Raw genomic sequence first — 24,760 nt, 5'->3', positions numbered from 1 at the left:
AGACTTTAAATGTATAAAAAGAAACCAATTCAGATTAAAGTTGTTCAATTTTTTAAATTTTCATTAAAGTTGTTTACACTAAACAAAAGAGGTGTCTACTATGTTAACCACATAGACACCGCCAATAGTTCATAAGAAGAGTTGGCCACTATATAGACCACACCAACAGTTCATAAGAGTAGGTCACTACTTGCACCAATAGTTTATAAGGGGAGAATTGTTTATGCTGTAAACAATAATTTACAGAGGAATCTGAACAACTTTTTTTTTTAAATGGAAGAATTTCACAAGGTTTTACCAATACCGTCAAAAAGATAAAGTTTGGTCTTGTTCTGTGTTTATTTGATCTCTGATGTATTCAGTGACAGTCTACAACAGCCATGTCTAGTTGGGTAAGTCAACTGGATGTTTGAACATGATGATTACTATGAGGTTGACAATTAAGACAACCAAAAAATTGAGAGTGAGAAGTTATAGATGAATTCATGATAAATACAACCATGAAATGGAAAAAAAGTAATGCTTTTAATCTTGTTGCAACTGTTTTTCTGTCAACATGTACTGTTTTTGTTTCAATTAATTTTGAAAGTAATAAAGAATCTAGTAAAATAACTCATTATTAAGCTGTGATTAGAAAAATGAATCAATATGGAATTTTTATGGAAAGTTTTTAGATTACTTAAAAACAGAATTTGTATGATAGAAACACGGGTGGTTGCATGTAGGTGGGTATCAAAAGGGTTAAACATGCTTTGCATGACAGGACACATCACAGTTTATTCTGTGAAATGGAGCCCTAAATTGCTACAATAAGAAATTGACACAGAAGGTTAATAATGTTCACTTTCTGACATTAGAATTGGTTTTATTTTCTCGTAGAAAACACGAAAAATGAATTAGTAGACATATTTTGTTCTGTTTTTGATTAAGTGCATTTAAATGCTCAATTCTGGAGTGTTCATCTAGGATAAACATTAAAAACAAAACATGTTTCAATTAATTTCTTTTTGTTTCTCCTCATTCTGCACCCCATTATATTTCATTATTGAATAATAATTAACAAGAAGCACAGCCAAATCTGCATCAGAGTCTACAAATCAAGGATTAGATTTCACAGTCATTTCAGAAGATGCTCTTCATCATCATCATTAAGTAATCACTACAGTCTGCTAGACAGATGCCTCTGTTACAAATACAATGAGGAAAAAAAGATCAATCAACAGTATCTTCCTAAGTTTCCTGAAGTAATATAAAGTACCAGTAATATAATGGTTGACATCAAGAAAGCTATAAAAAAATGGCAAAGTACAAAGTATAGATACTTTTCTCCCACGCAGCAGACCATCACAATAACATAGATACTGCTTGATCATTTTAGAATCATCATTAATGACATCATTCCAAGTGATTGAACTAAAGGAATAAATGTCAAACTTCTCCAAAAAGAAAAAAAAAAACAACTTACAGAACTGCAATAACTGGTAGAGAATCAAACTCCTGAAAAAATTAATTTCTGGATTCCCATCTGACAACTAAAACTGCAGCCTGAATGCTTCTGTAAATTCCTTTGTTTTTGGATTGGCACTTGCAGATTTACAAGTTAGCAGTCAACTTCCTGTCTATCTTGTGTCCATCACCATTCAACTTAGATAAGCTTATCCACTTCTTCAACATCTGGGATGAAATTCAGTTCAACTTAGGATAAGCCAACAACATCTTTGTTTGCTGTGACCCACTTAGCTAAAGAATTGCTTTTAATACAGAATCTTAACAGAATTCTTTCTTTCTCGTTCTTGTTTCCTGCTTGGCTTAATCTGTAGCAGAGGTAACATACTTGCCTTCTTTCACCATAGTTGTCAAAGAGTCAAGATGTATCTCCCTTTCTCTACTTGGCATTTGCCACACAGGTAGCATTCTTCTTGTACCCTCTCTACTCAGCAAGAGGTAAATTCTCTTACTTTCTCTCTTTTTACTTCAGACTTGTAGTCATAAATGACAATGCACTTTCCCATATCACCTGTTTCAACATAACTGTAATATATATATGCAAACTATACTATTTGAATCCCGAGCAACGCTGGGTATCTCTGCTAGTTAATAAAAGTTGTGCGAGAACTTTGATTCCAACCTGATGTTAAGACACTGTGTAAAGAGACATGGTCTGGTAGCACAGAAGCTAATGAACCAACTATGCCATTTACTTCACCATGGTTAATATAATGTTAGAAACACACTCAAGTTCATCAAAATGATTATACTCATCCCCTTATAAAAAAAAAACCAATGCGGGGAACATATTTGAGTGAAAATGAATGAACACTCAAGAAAATATAACTTACCAATGTGGAATGAAGTTGCTGTGTTGATAGCTGATAGTGAAAAAGAAGTTCATCAGACTGGAAGAATGTTGATCTGCAAGTTCTAAGCAGAAAACAAAGCCTGGAAACATTTAGTGATTCTCATTAAGCCTATGATCCCATGATGTACCCATGCTTTTCTCCTGATGGCATCTTGACATACCAAACCAAAGAGGTAACAGAAAAATGACTTGTCTTCTGTTTTATTGATTTTGAATAATGAAGGAAGCAAGCTCACAGAATATTTTGCATCATAGACAGCATATATTTCAACAGTTCTGTGTAGATCAAAACACCAAAATTCAACAAGCTCATTTGCCGTATATTCAGAACAATCAACAGAGCCTACTAGCTGGCCAGCATAATGGTTTTGCAGTCAGTCAGAGCAGGTGAAGCTGGTTGAACAGGAAGACAATACATTCTGCCAAGTATCAGGTCATCCCATAAGTTCTGTCCGATTTTACCTTTTTTAAAATTGAATGAAATTTAATAGTATTTTAGAATGTCTAATGGAATTAAAAATTATTTTTATGCATTTGTGTACATTTAAACTAATTAAATATTATTTTACAGAATAATAGAATTAAAATTTTTTTGATTAAAACCCTTTCTAACATGGAAGTATCCAAAGAGCATTTGAGGCACATAATGCTTTATGAGTACAAAAAAGGAAACTCTACAGCCGAAGCGACTCGAAACATACTCAGTTTATGGGAAAGAATGCTTGAATGAAAGAACTTGCAGAAGATGGTTTTCAAAATTCAGAAATGGAGATTTCAGCCTTGAAGATGAAGATCGAACAGGATGTCCAGTTGAGTTTCATGATAAGCTCGTTGAGGCATTACTTGAAGAAAAGCTTGCATTATCAGTTGAAGAATTGGCAATAAAGCTTAGTTCAAACCATACAATTGTTCATCATCATCTTCAACAACTTGGAAAGGTTCCTAAACTTGGAAAATGGGTGCCTCATGAATTATCCGAAAGCAACCGCAAATCTCAAGTTGACATCTGCTCTTCTCTCCATTCTCGCTAACTCATTTTACCTTTTTTGGATAGACTTGTGACTGGTGATGAAAAATGGATCTTCTATCGAAATGTTAAACATTGTAAACAGTGGTTTGGTAAAAGGGAACAAGCTCAACCACAACCGAGAAGGGAACTTCATGGGAAAAAAGGTTCTTCTCTCTATCTGGTGGGATTGCAAAGGAGTAATTCACTTTGAATTGTTACCACCTAATGCAACAATCAATGTTCAATCTACTGTCAGCAATTACAGCATTTGAACCAAGCTTTGAAGAAAAAAAGATCCGCTTTAGTGAATCAAAAAGGTGTGAGGTTTCATCAGGACAATGCGCGACCCCACACTGCAAAGATCACATCACAGAAGATCGAACAGCTTGGTTGGGAAAAAATTCCTCATCCACCTTATTCTCCCGACCTTGCTCCTTCAGACTACCATTTGCTTCGTAGTTTACAGAATCATTTGGGGGACATAACTTTCGCAAGCCAGGAGGAGGTCGAAACTGACATTTCAGAGTTCTTCGCTTTGAAACCAAAAGAGTTTTACATTGATGGGATTAAAAAGCTTGTAAATAGATGGAAGGAAGTCATAGATAATCAGGGAAAGTACATTGATGATAGAATTTCAATTAAATATAACATTTGATCACTTGTTTTCTTTATTCAAAATTTGGAGAGAACTTATGGGATGACTTGATATATTTACTGGAAACCAAAGATATATGGCAAAACACTACCAAGAAATAAGGAAATTTGGAAAGCCTACATTATTTGTCAGCTTTATCAGTAATCCAAAAAGGGAAGAAATAACAAGAGAACTAAACTCAGATCAAACTGCTGTGGATTGTCCTGCCAAAACAGCACAAGTTTTCAAAATGAAGCAACAGCAACTGCTAGAGGACATGGAATCCATAGTTTTGGAAAAGTTAGTGGCTTATGTGAGCACAATTGAATTTCAAAAAAAGAGGTCTACCTCATTGTCACTTTCTATTTATAATAGAAAACGGTCACAATTCATGGCAAGGAATTGACAAAGTTGTCTTTGCTGAACTTCGCGATACAGCTGTTCTATTCAGTTTGATGAAGAAATACATGATAGATGGACACTTGGTCCTCTATAACACCTGGCTACAACAGACATACAAAGTTCATATTAATGATGAATGGCAATGCAACACAAGACAAGATCACAAATTATGAAACATGGAGATTTTTTGAACTTCTAATTCAACAAAAGAAGTCCTGTTGAATGCCTTCAGATTCACTTGCCCAATCAATCATTTGTCGTTTTCAATATAAACGACCTGGAATATGCTTTACAGCAAGCTCAAACAACTAAACTCACTGCTTACTTTGCTAAGAATCATGAAGATCCAAAAGCAAGAAGTATTCTCTGTTATAACTTGCCTGAGTTTTATATACGGCAGTCATCAAGTAAGACCTGGCAAAGGAGAGTAAGGCAACCAAAAGGAATACCACAGACAATTGGTAGAGTTCACTCTGTCCATCCGTCTCAGGGAGAACTCTTCTCTATGAGATTGTTGCTTTTTCATAGGATTGGAGTTACAAGTTTTGAAGATCTGCTGACAGTCAATGTAACATGTGAAAGCTTTAAACATGTGTGTTAGTCTATGAATCTTCTTGAAAATGACCAAGAATGAAAAGTGTGCATAAATGAGGCAACTGTAACTTAGTCTTCTAACCAGCTCAGAAAGTTATTTGAGACAATTCTTCACCTCCATTATGCATCTAAGCCTCTAACATTATATAACACGTTCTATAATAATCTGTCTGAAGACTTTCTGCATTATAGAAGAGAAACAATGACTTCCAAGCTGGCAACAGAAGCAGCTGTTAATGACATGCTGTGTTGTGCTGAATCATCAATTAATTCAGTATTACCATTTAACAGATGATTATGATTTACTTGTCGCTGAACTAACTGCATCTGTCAATCAAGAAAAAATAGATCCTTCAACAGAAGCCTACAACCATCATCGCACTGACATGCTCAACAATGAACAGAGGATTGGCTTTGAAACAGTGAAAACAAAAATTGACAACAATGAAGGGAATTTGCTATTTATTGATGCTCCAGGAGGAACAGGCAAGACGCTCCGGTTAAACTTACTGCTGTCTTATGTTCATAAAAAAAGTGGAATTGCCCTTGCTACAGCTTCCTTTGATATCACTGCTAAAGCTCGGTTGCACAGTTCATTCCTGCTTCAAGTTCCACATTCTAGTAATATCAACTTCAATGTGTTTTCTTTTTGCCTAATGATGCAACTGGGTGCCTTCTATACAATGCTCAGCTGTTGGTGAGGGATGGAGCCCCAATGTGCCACTGATATCTTGAAACTTTAAATTGCACACTTCAGGATCTCATGAACAATAAGCAATTCCTGGAAGGAAAATTATTGGTCCTTGGTGGAGATTCACAACAAATTCTTCTTGTAAATCTCAAAGCCATTTGGCTTTCACTTATTAACACATGCATAAAAAGATCTTTACTTTGGAGTGATTGCAAAGTCTTGCATCCATAGACAAATACAAGAGTTCTAAATTGTCTGAATAACAATGATATTAATACATATAATCGGCTAAATCAGCATGCAAATTGGTTCGTGGAACTAAGCAAAGGAAGGATTCCCAACACTTGATGGTGATCTCTTATTTAAAGATGTCATTATAATTTCATTTTCCATGACAGCCAGTTCCAAAGAAGAGTTATTTGAATTTCTTTTGCCAATTTACCAATGTACTACACAAATGAGCAGTGGATGTCTTCAAGAGCAATTTTAACAACAAAAAAGTGATAAAGTTGATAAGCTAAATGACAAAATTATGGTAAAACTGCAGGAAGTATAGATTCAGTGGCAGAAGAAAAATCTATCTTTTCTCTATCCTCCAGAATTTTTGAATTCACTAATTATATATTGTCATCCTCCTCACACAATCAAGATCAAGATTGGAGCTCCAGTAATGTTATTACAAAAAATAGGATCATATTCAAGGTCACTGCAATAGTACTCACTACACGGTACTCAACATTACTGACACTTTACTGACTTTTAAAGGACAAGTCAACAGTGTTGATACTGGAACAGTACTGACCTTTTCTTGAATTCCTCTTTAGCCCTCTGAAACAGACTTACCAGCCACTCTACAAAGATTGCAATTTTCTCATGTCACTTAATAAGAGTCAAGGACAAAGTTTAGAAAGATGTGGACTGTATCTATCTGATCTAGTGTTCGTATACGGACACTTTTATGTTGCTAACAGCAGTGGGAGACCCTGAAAACCAATGCATATATGCAGACCAAACAGAATTTGGCAGCACAACCAAGAAGAGACAAAATGATAGAAAAAGAACTTTAACAAGGAATGTTGTTTATATTGAAATATTGCTCAAGTATTTTAAATAAATGTTATTGTTCAACCTGTTCTTAATCTTCACGAGAAGGTCAATTTAAACATTATTTGAACAATTTATGAATGTACATGCATGATTAACAGATATTTTTACCAGCAGCATAGCGATGGGTAACAACTTAGTTAAGAACTGGCCAACTAGAACCTTCATTATAAAAGCACACATATCCTTAGCATACATTGATATTTTGAGTAAATTGCAATGAGCTAGGTATAGACCTTCCTCTTGTGTATATTGTGGAAGTTACAGAAATGTTGGAAACAAAATCTACAAAAAAAGATGAAAGTCTTTTTTGGAATTATGAATGAGATGAAAATATATCCCACATCAATTGTGAAAACAATGAAACTTCCAGAACACCAGCAGTCACATTTACACACACATACAGAGAAAGAGAAATATGAAATGGAAGTTTCTTGTAATGCATGATGGGTGACTAGGTTAGCAATGAAGGTTTTGTCTTCAGAGTGCGTGAAGGGAAAGTCAGTCCAGCCATATCTCACAATAGATCAAGAATAAGAACAAACTGCTCTTATTCCCTCACACATCTTTAAAATAATGGGTACAAATGAATTTTGAAATTCACAAGATTGTCTTTCGATGTATTTAGAAAATATGTCTAAAAAAAAAATTAATAAATGGAAAGACTACGAGACAGGGTGGAGGATGGAGTAAAAATTTAACGATGATAAACAAATACCCTGTAATCACGAATTTGAAAATTGAAATAAAATCAATTTAAAATAAATTTCAATAGACATAAAAATGTGAATGTGTGGATGTATGATTCAATCTATAGCAAACATAATGAGATGTGTGTGTGTGTGTTTGTGCGTGTATATATATATATATATATATATATATGTGACAAAAATCAAAATCATCAGTGCCCCCCACCCCCACCCCTTGTGACTTCAGAGCAAAATCCATCCCTGAACTCAAATTATATTCACACATCCATCGCAAACAAATACAGCTTCTTTTATTTTTAATCCCTTTGCATTTTTCCTTAATCCTTTCCTTCAAACACTCATATATTGAAATGGATGAGAGTAACCATTACAGTACATTATATATATATATATATATATATACACGCACACACACACGTACACAAATACATACATATTATATCATATGATATCATGTATATTATATTGATATTATATATGTGGGGGAGTGTGTGTGTATGTGCTGGTTTAAATAGCAATATGGCAGTTTACAAATGAAATGAACACACACACACACAGAAACCTACCAACATGACCTGTCAACAACAGTGCTAAAACCATCCTAATAAACAACAAAAATGATTTCTAAAAAGCCTCCAACAATTATAATAATCTCTTGCTCTGTCTAAGAATTAACCAATCCCATACCAATATCTATGGAACAAAATTTTAGTTTTGAGTTTGGCAAGATGACATGAAGAGTACATGGTTCTGATACAAAATATGTTAAATATACCATTATCTAGCATTGCTTCATTTAATTCTACCAGACAAAATCTTTCCTGTTGTACGCATGAGTGTGTATATGCAAGAACATGCACTCATGAGAATATGTTTCACATTACATACACTATATATATATATATATATATATATATATATATATATTCAACAGGCTTATACATATACACACATATGTGTATGTATAAGCCTATTGAATAACTGAGGTATATATGGTATTCTATTGACAGTCAAGTTTTAACAAATTGTAGAAATAAATAGAAATATATTATTTAAAAATAATACTTGAGGTATTTAGACAAAAAAAAATATTAACATAGATTTGGAATAATCATTTATACTATATGAATTGTTGTTTTTGTTGTTTCTTGTTTAAATTAATAAAATTTATGAAGAGACTTTAAAATTGTTGGCTGGATGAAACTTATTTTGAAGACAAAGACATGATGTTGATAAAATGTTTTCAAATCAAAACCTCCAATACACAGCAGCCAGCCTGCAGAGCTCTCAATACAGTGTTCTCTCGTGAATTCTATTCAATCAGAAAAATTAAATTTTAACTGGATGGACACACAGCCAATCTTATTACAAGTGAGTGACATAATATGGTAACCTTTTCCAGCAAACCTGTTTTGTTTTGTTTTGTTTTCTTCCTAATTCCAAAGAATTTTTGCCATTCTAAATGCCAACACTGTTACAATTGTGATGCTGCAGGCAAACTTCTCAGACATTTCATTTCTTTACTTGCATATATAATCATTCTTTTTCGTTCCTTCCATTTGTTAAACCAGAGCTAACAAAAAGAAAGACTTTAAGAGCGGCAAAGTTCATGTCCATAACGCTTCGAAATTTAGTTTAAAATTGGTCCAAGAGTGAGCTTTGGTTAATGTGATCTCAGACAAGCTGTACCCTGAAATTAAAATAACAAAAAGCAAAAAATGGGAAAATATTTCAAAATATTTACTGAATCAGTTTTCCACTTTTGTTCCAATTACAAAATAATTAAAAGAAAAGTTTAAAAACAAAAAAAAAAAGAGAAAAATGTAAACGATAGTTTGAAGAAAGACAGTGAGTTGACAGGGACCCCTGTAATAGCAGGAGAACAGATAAAGAGGGGGCAAAGCAGGATTGTAGATCAGACTTTGGAGTGGGTTTATAAGTGACCTCATATAGCTGTAGTAGTAGTAGTAGTCAAAAAGATAGAGGCATATCTATAGTTCACAAGTAGAAATGTATTTGTGAATGATTTTATGGCAATCAATCACATGGTCTTTCTTTGGTTGGTTGTAGCTACAGGTTAGCATTCATTGAATCATCATCCTCATTTAACGTCCGCTTTCCATGCTAGCATGGGTTGGACGATTTGACTGAGGACTGGTGGAACCAGATGGCTACACCAGGCTCCAATCTGATTTGGCAGAGTTTCTACAGCTGGATGCCCTTCCTAATGCCAATTCTACAGCTGGATTCCCTTCCTAACGCCAAATATTGTTTGAATATTGTTTGCTTTTTTTAAATCTAATGTGTTGATTATCCATGTTTTAATGTCTACTTTTCCACACTTGCATGGGATAGATGGAATTTGCTGAGGCAAATTTTCTACAACCTGATGCCCTTCTTGTCACCAACACTGACCTGCTTCTAAGGTAATATTTCCCCACAGCCAGATGTTTCCACAAAATATTGGAAATGAAAGACATGCAAAAAAGCACTGATGCTGGTTCCACATAAAAAGTACCTCGTACACTCTGTAAAGAGTGTGGTGTTAGGAAGGGCATACAGTTGTAGAAGCCAAGCCAAAAACAGCCTATGTCACCCGGTGTGGTCCCTGGCCTTGCCAGCTCCTGTCAAGCTGTCCAACCCATGCCAGCATGGAAAGCGGACGTTAAACGATGATGATGATGTGCTAGCTTGTGTGGCTATGTGGGTGGTTGATTGAGCATGTAGTTAACAAGGACTGGACTGACAGAAGAACAACATTATAAAAGGTACTGAGAGAAAATCACCAAAAAATGAGACTTACCATCATCTTTGTCTCGAGTCTGAAACAGAAAAAAATGTCATCAGAAATAGCAAAAAAGAGAGAATTATTAAAAGAGAAAGTAAATACTTAGGAAAGTAGCTTGAGTTGATATTTGTCAATAAAATAAATTTATTTTTAATTTGATTAAACTGTTTCCTATTCTTTTCCTGTCCTGCTAGTTACTTAGCAACCTTGCTAGTGCTGGTGGCATGAAAAAAAGCACCCATTACACACTGTAATGTGGTTGGCATTGGGAAGGGCATCCAGCCATAGAAACCAGGCCAAAGCTGACATTGAAACTAGGTACAACTCTGCAGCTTGCCAGATCCATGTATATACAGCAGCGAAACCAGGAAACCCTAACCCTAACCCTAACCCTAACCCTAACCCTAACCCTAACCAGGAAACCCTAACCCTAACCCTAACCCTAACCCTAACCCTAACCCTAACCAGGAAACCCTAACCCTAACCCTAACCCTAACCCTAACCCTATGCTTCTTCTGGAGTAATGTGGACTAGCCATTCATACCCTAACTTCTCTTCATCTGGCACAAAGCCACCTCCATCATATAAGATGTGTTGTATGGCTTGTACATTGCCTTTTATTGCTTAGTGAGGAAAGGAAGTGCAGAGGACCTTTTACAAGTCTTTTGAGGCTGATGGGATGGAAGGTGGAAAGAAGGTGCCCTCAAACGAGATACATGGTGTGAATGCTTGCAACAGAGTAGACTCTGCTAAAACAACCCAATGGTATATAAACTGAGCAACAGATTATAAAGACTAAGTTCCAGTACAAGTGAGACATTGTCCAAGGCAGTAATTTTAAATACAAACTCAATCAATGTCTGGCTAAAAGACATGATAGCCATAGCTGGAATGCCTCTGATCTTAGCTCTGCTTGATTAGAGATTATTTGAAGAATGGCAAAACAGATGCAAGACAACAACAAGATGATACAACAATATCAAAAACGATGAAGTTGCACTTACAAGTATTTTCTTATAATGTTGTTTTGGTGAGGCTGTTTGTTGAATCCGGTTCCTTTGGTATTTAGTGTTGACTGTTTCTGTGGCTAGGTGATTACTGTCTCCATTGCCAGACATCAGCTTACTGCCACCACTATTATTGGCTGAAACTTGGCCAGTATTTATTTTTCCATCTTTCATTTTCTGGTATTCCTGAAAGTCATTGAAGAGCTTTTGGTTGTAGAGCTGTTGTTGCTTTAACCTCTGCTTATCTGTCAACTGGCGGCAGTTGCCAGTGACTGGAATCGTTACATTTGTGACAGTGCTACCGTTTGGAACTGGTCCAAGGATCCCGGTCTTCAAATCAAGATTCTGTTGTTTTTTGTTCATGATCCATTTCCGCAATTGTCTGACAGTAAAAATAAATAAAAGACTTTGTAATAAAAAGGAAACTGTCAGTTAGCAAAGAACCATTTCAATATAGAGGTGCAGGCATGGCTGTGTGGTTAACAAGTGTGCTTAGCAGCCATGTGGCACATTGCTTAAGTGTTGTTTACTACAGCCTCCAGCTGACTAATTGACCACACATGCATTGTAACATTGTAGTTATTTCTAGGAGGCAGGTTCCCTCTTTTGCAAAGAGTGAAGCAAGGAGTAAGAATTTATATATCCTTTCTACTCCAGGCACAAGGCCTAAATTTAGGACAGAGTGGGAGCAGTGTCAAGTCAATTACATCAACTGTTACTTATTTTACCGACCCCCAAAAAGATAAAAGGTAAAGTTGACCTCAGTAGAATTTGAACTCAGAACATAAAGACAGATGAAAATGCTGCTAAACATTCTGCCAGCTCACCACCTGGGTAAGTATTTACATATTATCATCATCTTAACCTCCACTTTTCCATACTTGCATGGGTTGGATGGAATTTGTTGAGAAAGAGTTTCTACAGCTGGATGCCCTTCCTGTTGCCAACATGGCAGGAAAGGCATCCAGCTGTAGAGAAGTAATATTTCCTCATAAAAACAAGTTTTCACAGAAAGATTGCAAAGGACACAGCTTGCATGATGGTGACACTTGTTTACAACTATCAAATGATGTCAAGGCAACAAGACAGTAGCACACACACACACAAGAGGCTTCTTTCAGTTTCCATCTACCAAATCCATTACAAGGCTTTGGCCGACCTGTAGTAGAAGACACTTGCCCTAAGTGCCATGCAGTGGGTCTGAACCCAAATCATGTGGCTGGAAAACAAACTTTAAAATCACACAGTCATGCCTGCACCTATAATGATACATATATAATAAGAAAAGGTAAAGACATACTTGATAAATGGAATGATGGTGAAGAAGTTATTGGAGTTCATATTGAGTTGTGACCGACATGTTTGATCCTTTTTGTGAGCAGGAAGTGCATCAACTGGGAACCACTGCATACACTACAGAAAGGATACAAAAAAAAAATTATTTACTCAGGATTAAAAATGCAAAACAAAGAGAGAGAGAGAGAGAGAAAAGAAAACACGGTTTATTAATCTGTCTTGTTGGATTGCCACTGAGTATGTACACATCCAGGTTTTGGATCTGGCCCAGATATTAAAAAAGTTGAGAAGCAATGCTTTAAAGTATTTTGTAAGATGCTCTACTAATTCTTTCAATATATCAAAAACAACAACAAATGGTAACTTACTTTGATTTCTTTGCGAGTTTTGGTCTGAAATTCAGTGTCCAGAGAGACTCCAGCAATGATATAAAGTCGAGTAAGTTGGTCATTCATTTGGTTCTCGAAATAATCGTTAGAATTGATGAACTTACTAATGTTGAAGCCAGTTTCTTCAAATACCTGCAATTATGATGGGGAAAGATAAGATGATAGGTACAGCCTCAAAGTCATGAAATCAAAGATAAATCATACACACCTGCAACATTGCAAAAAGTGTAACAATTTATATATACTCCAACAAGGTCAGAACTATAACAGCAGATAATTTTTACAATAGGTATGAAGCATGGCATTTTTAAGGCAAGATTTTAGGCCAGGAAGTAAAGTGCTGCAATTAAATAATTGCAAAGCCTTTTGGTTGACATATTGATCTCACTAATCTGTAACCCTTATTTTATAATACTGTAATTTCCAGCATACAAGTCGATGTAGTAGTATGTAGTGTAAACATTCAAAGAACACTAGCTTTCCAAATTCTGCTGCATGTAAAAGAGTCTAATACAGTAAGGTATTCAATACAACACTGTTTCTGCTAGTCATACACAGACTCCACTCCCAGCCAGTGTCAACCGGGGGTTAAACATCAACAATTGCTACACTAGAAAGATTCTGCCCACCACTACCCACACAGAGTACAGTATACAGTCTGAAAACACACACACACACACAAAAGCCCCACTGGGGAAGAAAGACTCCTACCTATCTAGAAGAGAATTAATAAAGCTAACTACGAATTAGTGAATGAACTCTTTCTGTGGATCACAAGCCATGAGGATTCTCATGTCGGGTAACAACCCAAAATGATTAACTTTCTCCTGATGTCAAGTTACAAATAGAAGACCTCAAAAATGGTATGGAAAACAGGAACATTTAAAGAAAAAGTGTGGTTTTAGTCCAGGCAACCTTAACCAAAATGATAGATATATCTGTGGTACTTACCTCTCTCACTGCACATTCTTGTTCTGTTTCATCTTCATTAATTTTGCCTTTTGGAAAACCCCAGCTAGATTTGGCCCAGTAACCTTGAACAAGCAATACCTGAAAAGTAGTGATGATGAACACAAATAATACCCATGTGTATCTGCACGTGTATGTATGTTTATAATATGGAAGATGATGTTTATTTTTCCTATTCGGATTTACATAAAAGTTAGTGGCTTATAAGACATTCATTTTCATCTTTGACAAGACCCAGCAATATACAGAAACAAGTATTCTGTTGTCAAGTATTGTGTAGCTCAGACTAGGTTGACTAACGAGTCCTCTTTTCCTTGAAAAGAGGACTCGTTAGGTAATTTAATCATCATCATTGCTTAATAAACATCCCTGTTCCATGCTGGCAGAGGTTGAATGGCTCAACAAGGATCCAATGAGTCAAAGGATTGCTGCCTCATGCTCCAGTGTTTACTCTGGCATGGTTTCTACAGCTGTGTGCTCTTCCTTATGCCAACCACTTTACTGGGTGCTTTTACATATGCCACTGGCACTACCGAGGCTGCCACATGGCTTGCAAGTCAACAAGCCCAGGGAGGGAGGAAACTACATCTGTGTATTAGAAGGGGATTTTGCTATGAGGGAAGAGTCTGGGGAAGAGCAGGTTCTTGTTGTAGAGGAGCTACAGGGTTAAGTAGGGGTTATATGATGTAGAATGTAATGCCTGGGAGGTTAAGGTGGTTGAAGTGATATAGGTCTGCTTGGTTGGGGATCACAGACAGACAAAGAAATGAAATTTACAAAATCCTTTCTACTATAGGCACAAGGCTTGAAATTTGGGGGAAGGGGATAGTCGATTAAATTAACCTCAGTGCGTAACTGGTACTTAATTTATCGACCCCGGAAGGATGAAGGGCAAAGCTGACCTTGGTGGGATTTGAACTCAGAACATAGACGAAATACTGTTAAGCATTTCATCCAGCATGTTAACAATTCTGCCAACTTACAAAAAAAAAAAACAGAAACAGAAATATGCTTTTAAAGTGGTGACACTCACAAACTTCATCTCAGGATCCAAAATAATGGCACCGTAAGTGGGAACACTCATCTTGTACTGCTTCCAGTCTTCAAACCGTTTGTCCACTTCTTCTGCATACTGATTGAGAAATGGACAGTGGCGAAATACTAAAATACTGGTCAAGGATTAATTCAGTCACTTCTTATGAATTATATACAGCAGACACACATCAGTGATAAAGGAATAAATAAATTGAAGTTTACTTGTTTCAGTCATTAGAATGTGGCCATGCTGGGGCACTACCTTGAAGAATTTATAGTCAGATATATCAAACTCCAGTATCAATTTTTTGTTTTAAACCTGACACTTATTCTATCAGTCTCTTTTGCCAAACTGCTAAGTTACAGGGATGTAAACACACCAACACCAGTTGTCAAGCAGTGGTGGGGGGGACAAACATACATACACACACACGTGACAGGCTTCTTTCAGTTTCTGTCTACCGAATCCACTCACAAGGCTTTAGTCAGCCTGAGGGTATAGAAGACACTTGCCAAAGATGCCATACAGTGGGACTGAACTTGGAACCATGTGGTTGAGAAACAAACTTCAAGCTTCTTACCACACAGCCACACGGAATATTCTTGACCCCCCCCCCAAAAAAAATGCGGTACTCAATAGAAGGAACTGATGTTACTGAGATCAATATGCCACGACCTGCTGTCAGAGTAGTTCCAGCAACTGGCCAACATTCTGTCCAAACACGTGGACTTAAAAATAAAGAAAATAACTGGTGTCACTTTGACAGCATTAATACGACACGACAGAAATTGACTAATAGAAGCTTAAAAAACACCAAAAATTTCTTTCAAACCCTCTTCTCTGCCTCCAAACATCTAAGATGGACATGTCCTACATGCCCCTGAAACTTTAGGTCTTGTGGAGCTGAGTCAAACTGTTATTAAAGATATATACATACACACACACATATATATATATAAAAAACACCAGCAGGAAATTATTTCAGTCAATGAAAAGGATACTTTGTGAGGAAAAGTCTTTGATTCCACATGTATGCAAATCTGGATTCTCTATACAATAGAAATCTAAATAGAACCAGTGAGCAAGTTCTATCTGGAAGAATATTCGGATGGGATTAAGTCGTTCTTCTTGAGGGATGTTGATGATGAAACGACTGTAAATAAGAAAAACAAAGAAAAGTTAACGATGCATCACAAACAGTATTACTTTATTATATTCATATAATTTTCTTTACAACTGTAGCAGAGTCTTGGTAGGCATTATTTTTTCCTCTTTGAAACCATTACATTTCAAGCATTGCCTCACCATTTTCTACTGTTGCATTATCTTTGAGGGTAAAAATTGCTCAGATGTTGAAGTTGAGAGAGTTTGAAACATAGTCAAACGACATTTTGAAGAAATTGTTCCTCAACTCTGACACAACTGTAATTGAAGTTGCTATATATATATATATATATATATATATATATATATATCATCATCATCGTTTAACGTCCGCTTTCCATGCTAGCATGGGTTGGACGATTTGACTGAGGACTGGTGAAACCGGATGGCAACACCAGGCTCCAATCTAATTTGGCAGAGTTTCTACAGCTGGATGCCCTTCCTAACGCCAACCAGTCAGTGAGTGTAGTGGGTGCTTTTACGTGTCACTCGCACGAAAACGGCCACGCTCGAAATGGTGTCTTTTATGTGCCACCCGCACAAGCCAGTCCAGGGGCACTGGCAACGATTTCGCTCGAAAATCCTACGGGAGCCAGTCAGGCGGTACTGGCAACGGCCACGCTCAAAATGGTGCATCTCATGTGCCACCCGCAGAAGAGCCAGTCCAGGGGCACTGGCAACGATCTTACTTGGCTTGCCGGGTCTTCTCACGCACAGCACATTTCCAAAGGTCTCGGTCAGTAGTCATCGCCTCGGTGAGGCCCAATGTACGAAGGTCTTGCCTCACCACACACATACACACACATATATATATCTATATATACATACATACATATATATATATCTATATATACATATATATCTATATGTACATATATATCTATATATACATACATATATATCTATATATACATACATATAAAAAAAATTTAGATTCATGGTGAATATGGTACTTAAGTTTGGGCACCAGAATTAAATATGGTATTATCCAAACAATTCCAAAATAAGGTGATTAAAATCAAAATAAGCAACACGGATATCCAAAGTTAATGCAGTGCGATCGTTTCATGCGACTCCATTTATTTAAGCAATGTAAGCATTACATCAAATGTAAAATGCAGAGCAATCCTCAGCTGCACAAAGATATAGAAATTTACTGAAATTTCATTTCAACAGAAGGACATGTTTTTGTAACTACATTTAAACTCTCCAAGTAGAAAGAAAGAATACAAAAACCATTTTGACTTAGCCAGACCATACAGCCTGTGTGTGTGTGTGTATATATATATATATATATATATATATATATATATATATATATATACATACATATATATGTATTTGTATCTATATATACATACATATATATCTGTATATATATCTATATATACATACATATATATAGACACATACAATAGGAATACAAAATACAAAATGGCTGATAGTTAGCAAGGTGAGACACACATAAGAAAGAAGGAAACAAAGGACCACTGATGAGGTCACAGAAGTGTGACGAAAGAACTCTGGCCGAAATAAGATTAAGATTAAGATTAATGTAATATAAAGCTGAAAAAAAAAAAAAAAATTAACACCAAATATACAGTGCGTGTGTTTTTATTGGCTAAACTGGCAATATGACCATCCCCAAGTACAACAACATCTGTTTCAACACACGATTTCACATAAAAAATCTTGCAAAACAAATATATATATATATATATATATCTGTTAATATCCAGTGCGAAACAGATTGGCTGTAATGGATCTATAATACTGTTTACTTTGACTAGGATACTCATTCTTTTGACAAATATGCGAGTGCCTGTTTTTTGCCGACTTATGGCTTCTTGGACGACTATAAATATAACGAGTTATGTATGTATAAATAAACAGATTGGTGCCTGGTAAAGCTCTCCGACTTACCGGTTCCACTCAAACCGTCTAATCTATTCCGCCATGGAAAACGGAATAGATTATACCCTTTGTATCTAAATGAAGTTCTGAAAGCTAAATTTTATCGTTGTAAAGTTTTCGATATTATTAAGTGGTGCAAGGAAGCCCTGACTACAGGTAATAAAATGTGCTTTCATTTACCTCACTAGAAGTTAATTAATTAGAATGAATTTTGCCAGGTCATGTTGACGTAAATGTAACACTGTGACATGTTTTGGAAGCTTTAAAATTATTTATTTTCTTTCTTTGTATTTCTGTTCGAATATTTGCAGTACACACACACACACATATATATATAAAATAATATTAGGGATAGCATCCAAAATTACAGGTAAAAACTCAATTAAAATCATTGTATTAAAAACCGAAATTAAATTAAGTTTCACAGTACAAAATATATAGTTTTAGGGAAAAGAACCAAGGTTTATCATCGATGAGTTCATAAACCTTGGTTCTTTCCCCTAAAACTATATATATATATATATATATATATATATATATATATATTTGCTTCTAGCTTCCCAACTAACAAAAAGATGAGGATATTAAACGGGTAAATAATATCAAGTAATAAAAACCACGAAAGTTGTGTATGTGTGTATATATATATATATATAAATAATAGGCATAACTACAGGGTTTTCCAAATAATAAATGAGTATATGCATATATACGTACATGTATGTACATACCTACATCTACATGTATATATAGATGCATATCTGGGTACAGGACGTTTCAAAAAAACGTGGACAATATATTGTGTATGTGTGTATATATATATATATATGTGTGTATATATATATATATATATATATGTGTGTGTGTGTGTGTGTATGTAACAGGAACTAAACCAGTTATTTTGTGTTCTTTGCTACATTGGTTTCTATTAACCCATTTATTCTATCAGAAGAATTTTTATTCATTAAGATAGAAGAAATACACTTAATTATATATATATATATATATACATATATTGTGTATATATGTGTATATATATATGTGTGTGTGTGTGTGTGTGTGTGTGATAGATTGACAGATAATTCATAATAGAGACACATTCAAACAAACCTGCATAAGTCATCTAAAACATAAGCCGGAATGATAAATGGCTGCGGAGTGGCGCTGAGAACTTTCACCGAAGTTTGTTGTTCCATGTTTCACTGAGATGACGCGACAAAGAAATACAAGAGACAATTTCCGACATAAATATCTCGGAATAAAAACTTCCAAGAGAACCTCCCTACTAAAAAGATAGCAAAGATGTGCAAACGTATTCATGACGCGCCGCCTTCGACTGGTCGTTCCTGAACATAAACTTCAACCGAACAATTAAATCACCTTCACATTTACGTGTAGTTCTTATTTTGTTTTATGATGTATTTAATTATAAGTGTAACTATATGGTTATAAACGGTTTCTGATTTGTTTTAATGATTTAATTAGGATAACTTAATCACGTTCTTTAATCTGCTACTTATGCTATTAGTCTCTCACTGAACCGTTGTCAAGCGGTGTTAAGGGACAAACGCACACACACATACATAACGACAAGCTTCTTTCGGTTTCCGTTTACCAAATCCACTTACAAGGCTTTAATCGAGATGAGGCTATAGTAGAAAGCGAGGGTCTTAGAGACGAAAATCATCATAGCATCCCAGGGAGACTGTTAGATGCATTTCTCTTTCAATGTCAGTATCAATAGCATGTACTCAAAAGCCAACTACATGTTTAGATGAAATTTGTCATCACCTATATATATATATATATATATATATATATATATATATATATATATAGAGGTAATCTTCAAGTTTAGGGGGATAAAAAATAAATAAAAATATTCAAGGGAAGTAACTGAACGTCTTACCAGTATTCTCCGTACATCTGTTTATAAATAAATGACACGTGATTTGATTGACGTTAGGGTTAGGGTGTGATTTATTTATAAACAGCTAGAAGAAAACGGATAATACTGGTAAGTCGTTCAGTTATTTCCCTTGAATATTTTTATTTATTTTTATCCCCCTAAACTTGAAGATTACCATATATATATATATATATATATATATATATATATAGATATATATATATATGAAACAGTGAATAAAGAATAACTAATGTTGCAAAAAAACTTGGCTGAATAAAAATTCACTACAGAAACATTATTAAATTAAAATAACCATCAGTGTATCATCGTTAATGTAGATATATCATGAAAGGCAAATTTAATGTGGTATTTTGTTCCGAGATATCTCTTATGGACATGCTGTTTCCATGAGGTTGCTTGGTTGTTTGTATTGAGGTAGTCAACTGTGAATGTCTTGTGTCGCCATTGTCGCAGTGGGTTGCATCATTACTGTTGCTGTGGTGTGCTTGTCGGTGTTCTACTGTTGTGGTGTGAGATGTGTGAATAATAACTGAAATAAAACCATGGACCTTTAACTTTAATATTTATTACCAGAAATGATATTATGTGTTGGCTATTTACAACGGAAGATGTTAATGATACTATTGCTGACTGGGAGAGTTTGCACAAAAGTCCAAAGCCATCTGCTCAAATGCCCAGGGTCATCTGTCTGGTGAGCTAGGCACCAAACAGCTTTTATGGAGTGAAAAGAGGATAAATCTCTAGCATACGACTTAAGGGAAATTCCTCTCTCTCTCTGTTATATATACATAAATGCAGACGTAGTAGATAACAACTGACCTTCGGCCGCCCTGTTGTGTCCACTACTCTGATTGGTTGATATTGGCGCAATTTGTATATTGCTCTATTGTGTGCCAAGATGCATCCCAACCAATGGCAGCCTTCAGAGGAGGTCATGTGAGACAGTTTCTTCTGAACTTCCGGTGAGCCGACAGCACGCTATAAAACTTTAGTAACATCGAGTAGATGTATTTCGGTTCCAGACCTTTTGAGGTCTAGCCACTGACCACACAGCCAGTTCCAACGACGACACAACAGCAGCTACATGAAGACTCATCAAGACTCGGCGACAGCATACGACAATCTCCATCTTCTTAATGTCGTCAACAACTTCTTGCTACGTACACAGCAACCAGCAACACTCGCACAGGTTCTATCTCAACACTGTTTGTGAAATACTTCACCATGGTTAACAGCAAATACAACCTGCAACAACCTTCTGTAACAAGTAACTGGCAGCATCTCAACTATCGTGTACCTTTGACTACGAACTGGTATTTATCATCCTTGTGTCTGAACATTCTTCCAGCATCATATTATAGACTCTTTCAATGCTCTGTACTTATTGCACACGCATACATCCATGTTTGTACACACACACTTTTTCTCATGACGGCTTGTCTACTATCTATAATATAAATTGAACATGGGCGACCGTTGTATTCTTTCTTGTCTCTAAGTTCACGGCCAAACGGCTGGGTGGATTCGCGTGAAAAATGGCACACATTTGGAGACGGGTGCATAGATTGGAACGCACTTTATTTTTTTTCGTAACCCCCGTAGTCACCGAGAAAATCGATTAAAACAACCTGTGTATGTGAGTGCGTATCACTGAAGCCATTCATACATACATACATAATTACTCTCTCTCAGAGGATTTCCTGGAAAGTTCCAAGGACGAGCTACTTTTTATATTTTATTGTATCGACCGTGCGATGTACTAAAGGAGCCATTCTCGTCACCTCTTATATATTATACTAGCACTATAGCCCGGCTTCGCACGGGATGAAGTTAAGATTACCTGAGTAATACCATCAATTGAGGTAAATTTGGCACCCGGACGTAAGTTTTGTAAGAAGAATAGAGAGGGCTATCTTCTCCAGCAGAGATGTGAGAATCAGATCTATCCTTTCGAAAACATGAACAGTTTCGTAACATTGTTTACAAAATAATAGCTGATAGTTTGCGAAGTAGCGTGTCTACTTGCTATGAGTAGAGCAACGGATTCAGCAAATTTGGAAATTAGTTGTGGCGAAACGGAGAATATCGTTTATATTGTGTATCACTCACTAAAAAGACGAAATTTTAAAAATCTGTTCTCTCTCTCTCTCTCTCTCTCTCTCTCTCTACACCGTTGCTAGAAGGGGACTTAACTCATGTTTGCAAATGGTGTATTTCTCCGACTTGTAAATTGTTAGAAGTTATGGTTTAAAATTATTTTTAATACAAAAATTCACCTGTTAGGAAGGAAGAAGGAAAAAAAAATGGCTGATTCCGGGCATTTTCGACCATGAGGAATCCATTGGTGCGACTCCCAAATTGCTATCTTGTAAGGTGTGAATTTCTATAGATGTAACACACACACACACTCACAAACTCAGCTTTACAACATGTACTGATACTGATATTATAAAGAATTAAATGGCAAAGACGACCTCGGCGGAATTTGAACTCAGAACGTAAAGGCAGACGGAATAGCGCTCAGCATTTCGCCCGGCGTGCTAACGTTTCTGCCAGCTCGCTGCCGCGTGTATGTAAATATATACATGCATAAGACGGTACTCCAGCATGGCCGCAGTTAAATGACTGAAACAAGTAAAAAAAAAATAAAAGAATATATATATGTGCACACATATATATACCTATATATGTGTATGTATGCATACACACAGATACATACACATATATGAAATTTTATAAAACAGATCCTTTATCTCCCCTACTCCTCGCCCCCAAACTTTTTCACTGAATCCATTTTGGGAGAAACGCAACCTTAATAATCTCAAATACGCACGTCTGCTAACTTAGTTTCTCTATGAATTTTCTGAACTGTGGTCTGTTTATGTCCTCAGTGCTCCCATTTGACATCACACAGTTAAGCTGACATTCCGCAGTTTAAACTATTTGCTCAGACGTAACATTAATCTGATGGCTTACTCCCTACCTTCACCAATCGCAAAAGCACCGCTTTCTTTCTCCTTTTCTGTTTAATCTACTTGGAAAGTTCGTCTGTACGCGGTGTCATTGAATGCTCAGATCGATGTTTGATCATTCTGCACTTGATTTTACGAAGTAAGCAGTTTGATTCCCGTAAACTTAAACAAACTCAGCACTAAATCGTCGACGTGTATGTATGTATGTGCGTGCGCGCGCGTACATAAATGTATGTGTGTATGTATGTATGCATGTATGTTCACTGATACTTATGGAAGAGGCCCCCTGTTGTATATTCCTTGTTAGTTTCAGTATGTTAGAATATACAAATGCTTCAATTATGTTTGTCTTTTCTAATTACTAAGTTATTTAAACGGCGATCAGATTCTTTATCAACGTAATTAAAAATAAACTGTACTAAATACACAATTACACGCGTATAGAAAAACCGGGGACACCCCTACTCCAGATTATAGAAGGCTTCATTCGTCTACAGCTTAATTTTCGGATTCATTATCACTAAGTGATTAATGAATTCTACCACCACTATCAATTCCACCAGTTTCTAAATAGAATATCACTCGATTACAGGTAGAACAGTCTACTACAGGTAAGTCTTAACAGCGTGTTGAATTAGGGCGTATAGACACAAAATATTTGCAGCGTCGACCATGCGAAAGATGTAATGACATGGATACGTGAATACTAGAAGGGAAACTGGAAAAGGGCCAACCCAAGAATACCTGTTGCTGGACTTTCCAAAATGACTCCCACTTACAATAATCATGAGAACCAGTTGGATAAGAGTGAAGATAGAACTGTAGTAGATCGACTGGATTGTTGAAATGTCAAGATGCAGTTTTTACTGTCCTAAAAAAAGTGAAAGTAAATTGTTCTTAAAAAACGAAAGTATGTGATAGAAACTGGAAGTGATGACAGAGGCATGTCAAAATTTCATAAAACATGCCTGATGGGCTGCTTTTGTGGGTCAAGGCAACTTCTATACTCATGAAGTTGTCAACCATTCACTCAATCGGTTTCGCCTTCATTAACATAATAAATACTAGTTGTCTGGAGTGAAATGGGTGGGGTCAGAAGAGACTCGGTAAATATCTGATAATGAAGAGAATAAAAGGTGATATAAAACGACAATGGTTCGAGTACAGACAGAAAGACAACAATCATAGCCAAAAATATATACATTAGTACACTGGGCAAAAAAAAAAAAAAAAAAAAACACAGAAAAGTGGACAGTAAAGAGGAAAGGATGCCTAGACATGTCAGTATTGGTGAATTTCGGAAAGAACAGAATTTTTGAAAGATGCACCAATGTCAGTATTTATTCTCTGCTTCAATGAGTCTGAGCGTGAAAAAAATGTTTCCAAAAGTAACGGACTGAATAATAAAAAATTTTTTTTATAAGCATGGCCACGAGTGGCAGAGGTATTGAATTCAAAAAGATGGGTAAATTTGTTAATGGAGACATGGTGGATAATCTTTTGGGTTTCTAGCAAGTCAGCTTCTAGACGTCAACGCTGTAGTATGTCCATGCCCAGAAAAGCAAAACATTCAAGATATGCTAGACGGTTGGCGTAAAGTATTCTTCTGGTTGCAGAGATACCTTACTGCATTTAGTTACAGCCTTTAATGATGTAAGTTCAAATCCCTCGCTGTCAACTTTACTTTTCATCTTTCTGGGGTCGATAAATTAAAGCGTTAATCAAGAACTAATGTGGATTGTATCGAGCTTACTCACGCAAAATTTATGGTCTTGTCTCAACGACAGAAATA

The 24,760-nt window shown here is 35.9% G+C and overlaps 1 protein-coding gene across 1 annotated transcript; it reads right to left on the bottom strand.

The window, feature by feature from the left end:
• Positions 1–8,600: 8,600 nt before the first annotated feature.
• LOC106870416 (m7GpppN-mRNA hydrolase) lies at positions 8,601–19,600 on the bottom strand. Its single transcript, XM_089360720.1, has 9 exons — positions 19,177–19,600; positions 15,990–16,141; positions 14,986–15,113; positions 13,935–14,033; positions 12,963–13,115; positions 12,599–12,711; positions 11,296–11,680; positions 10,307–10,325; positions 8,601–9,193 (listed from the first exon to the last, which is right to left on the bottom strand). Exons 1-9 carry the CDS (start codon positions 19,260–19,262, stop codon positions 9,111–9,113), a joined length of 1,218 nt encoding a protein of 405 aa, XP_089216846.1. The 5' UTR covers positions 19,263–19,600; the 3' UTR covers positions 8,601–9,110.
• Positions 19,601–24,760: the final 5,160 nt, after the last annotated feature.

This window comes from Octopus bimaculoides, chromosome 12 (assembly GCF_046866305.1).
Source record: "Octopus bimaculoides isolate indiv1 chromosome 12, ASM4686630v1, whole genome shotgun sequence".
NCBI classification, from domain to species: Eukaryota; Metazoa; Mollusca; class Cephalopoda; order Octopoda; family Octopodidae; genus Octopus; species Octopus bimaculoides.
Note: the sequence above shows the minus strand (reverse complement) of the source record. Positions and strands in the feature narration are given on the sequence as shown.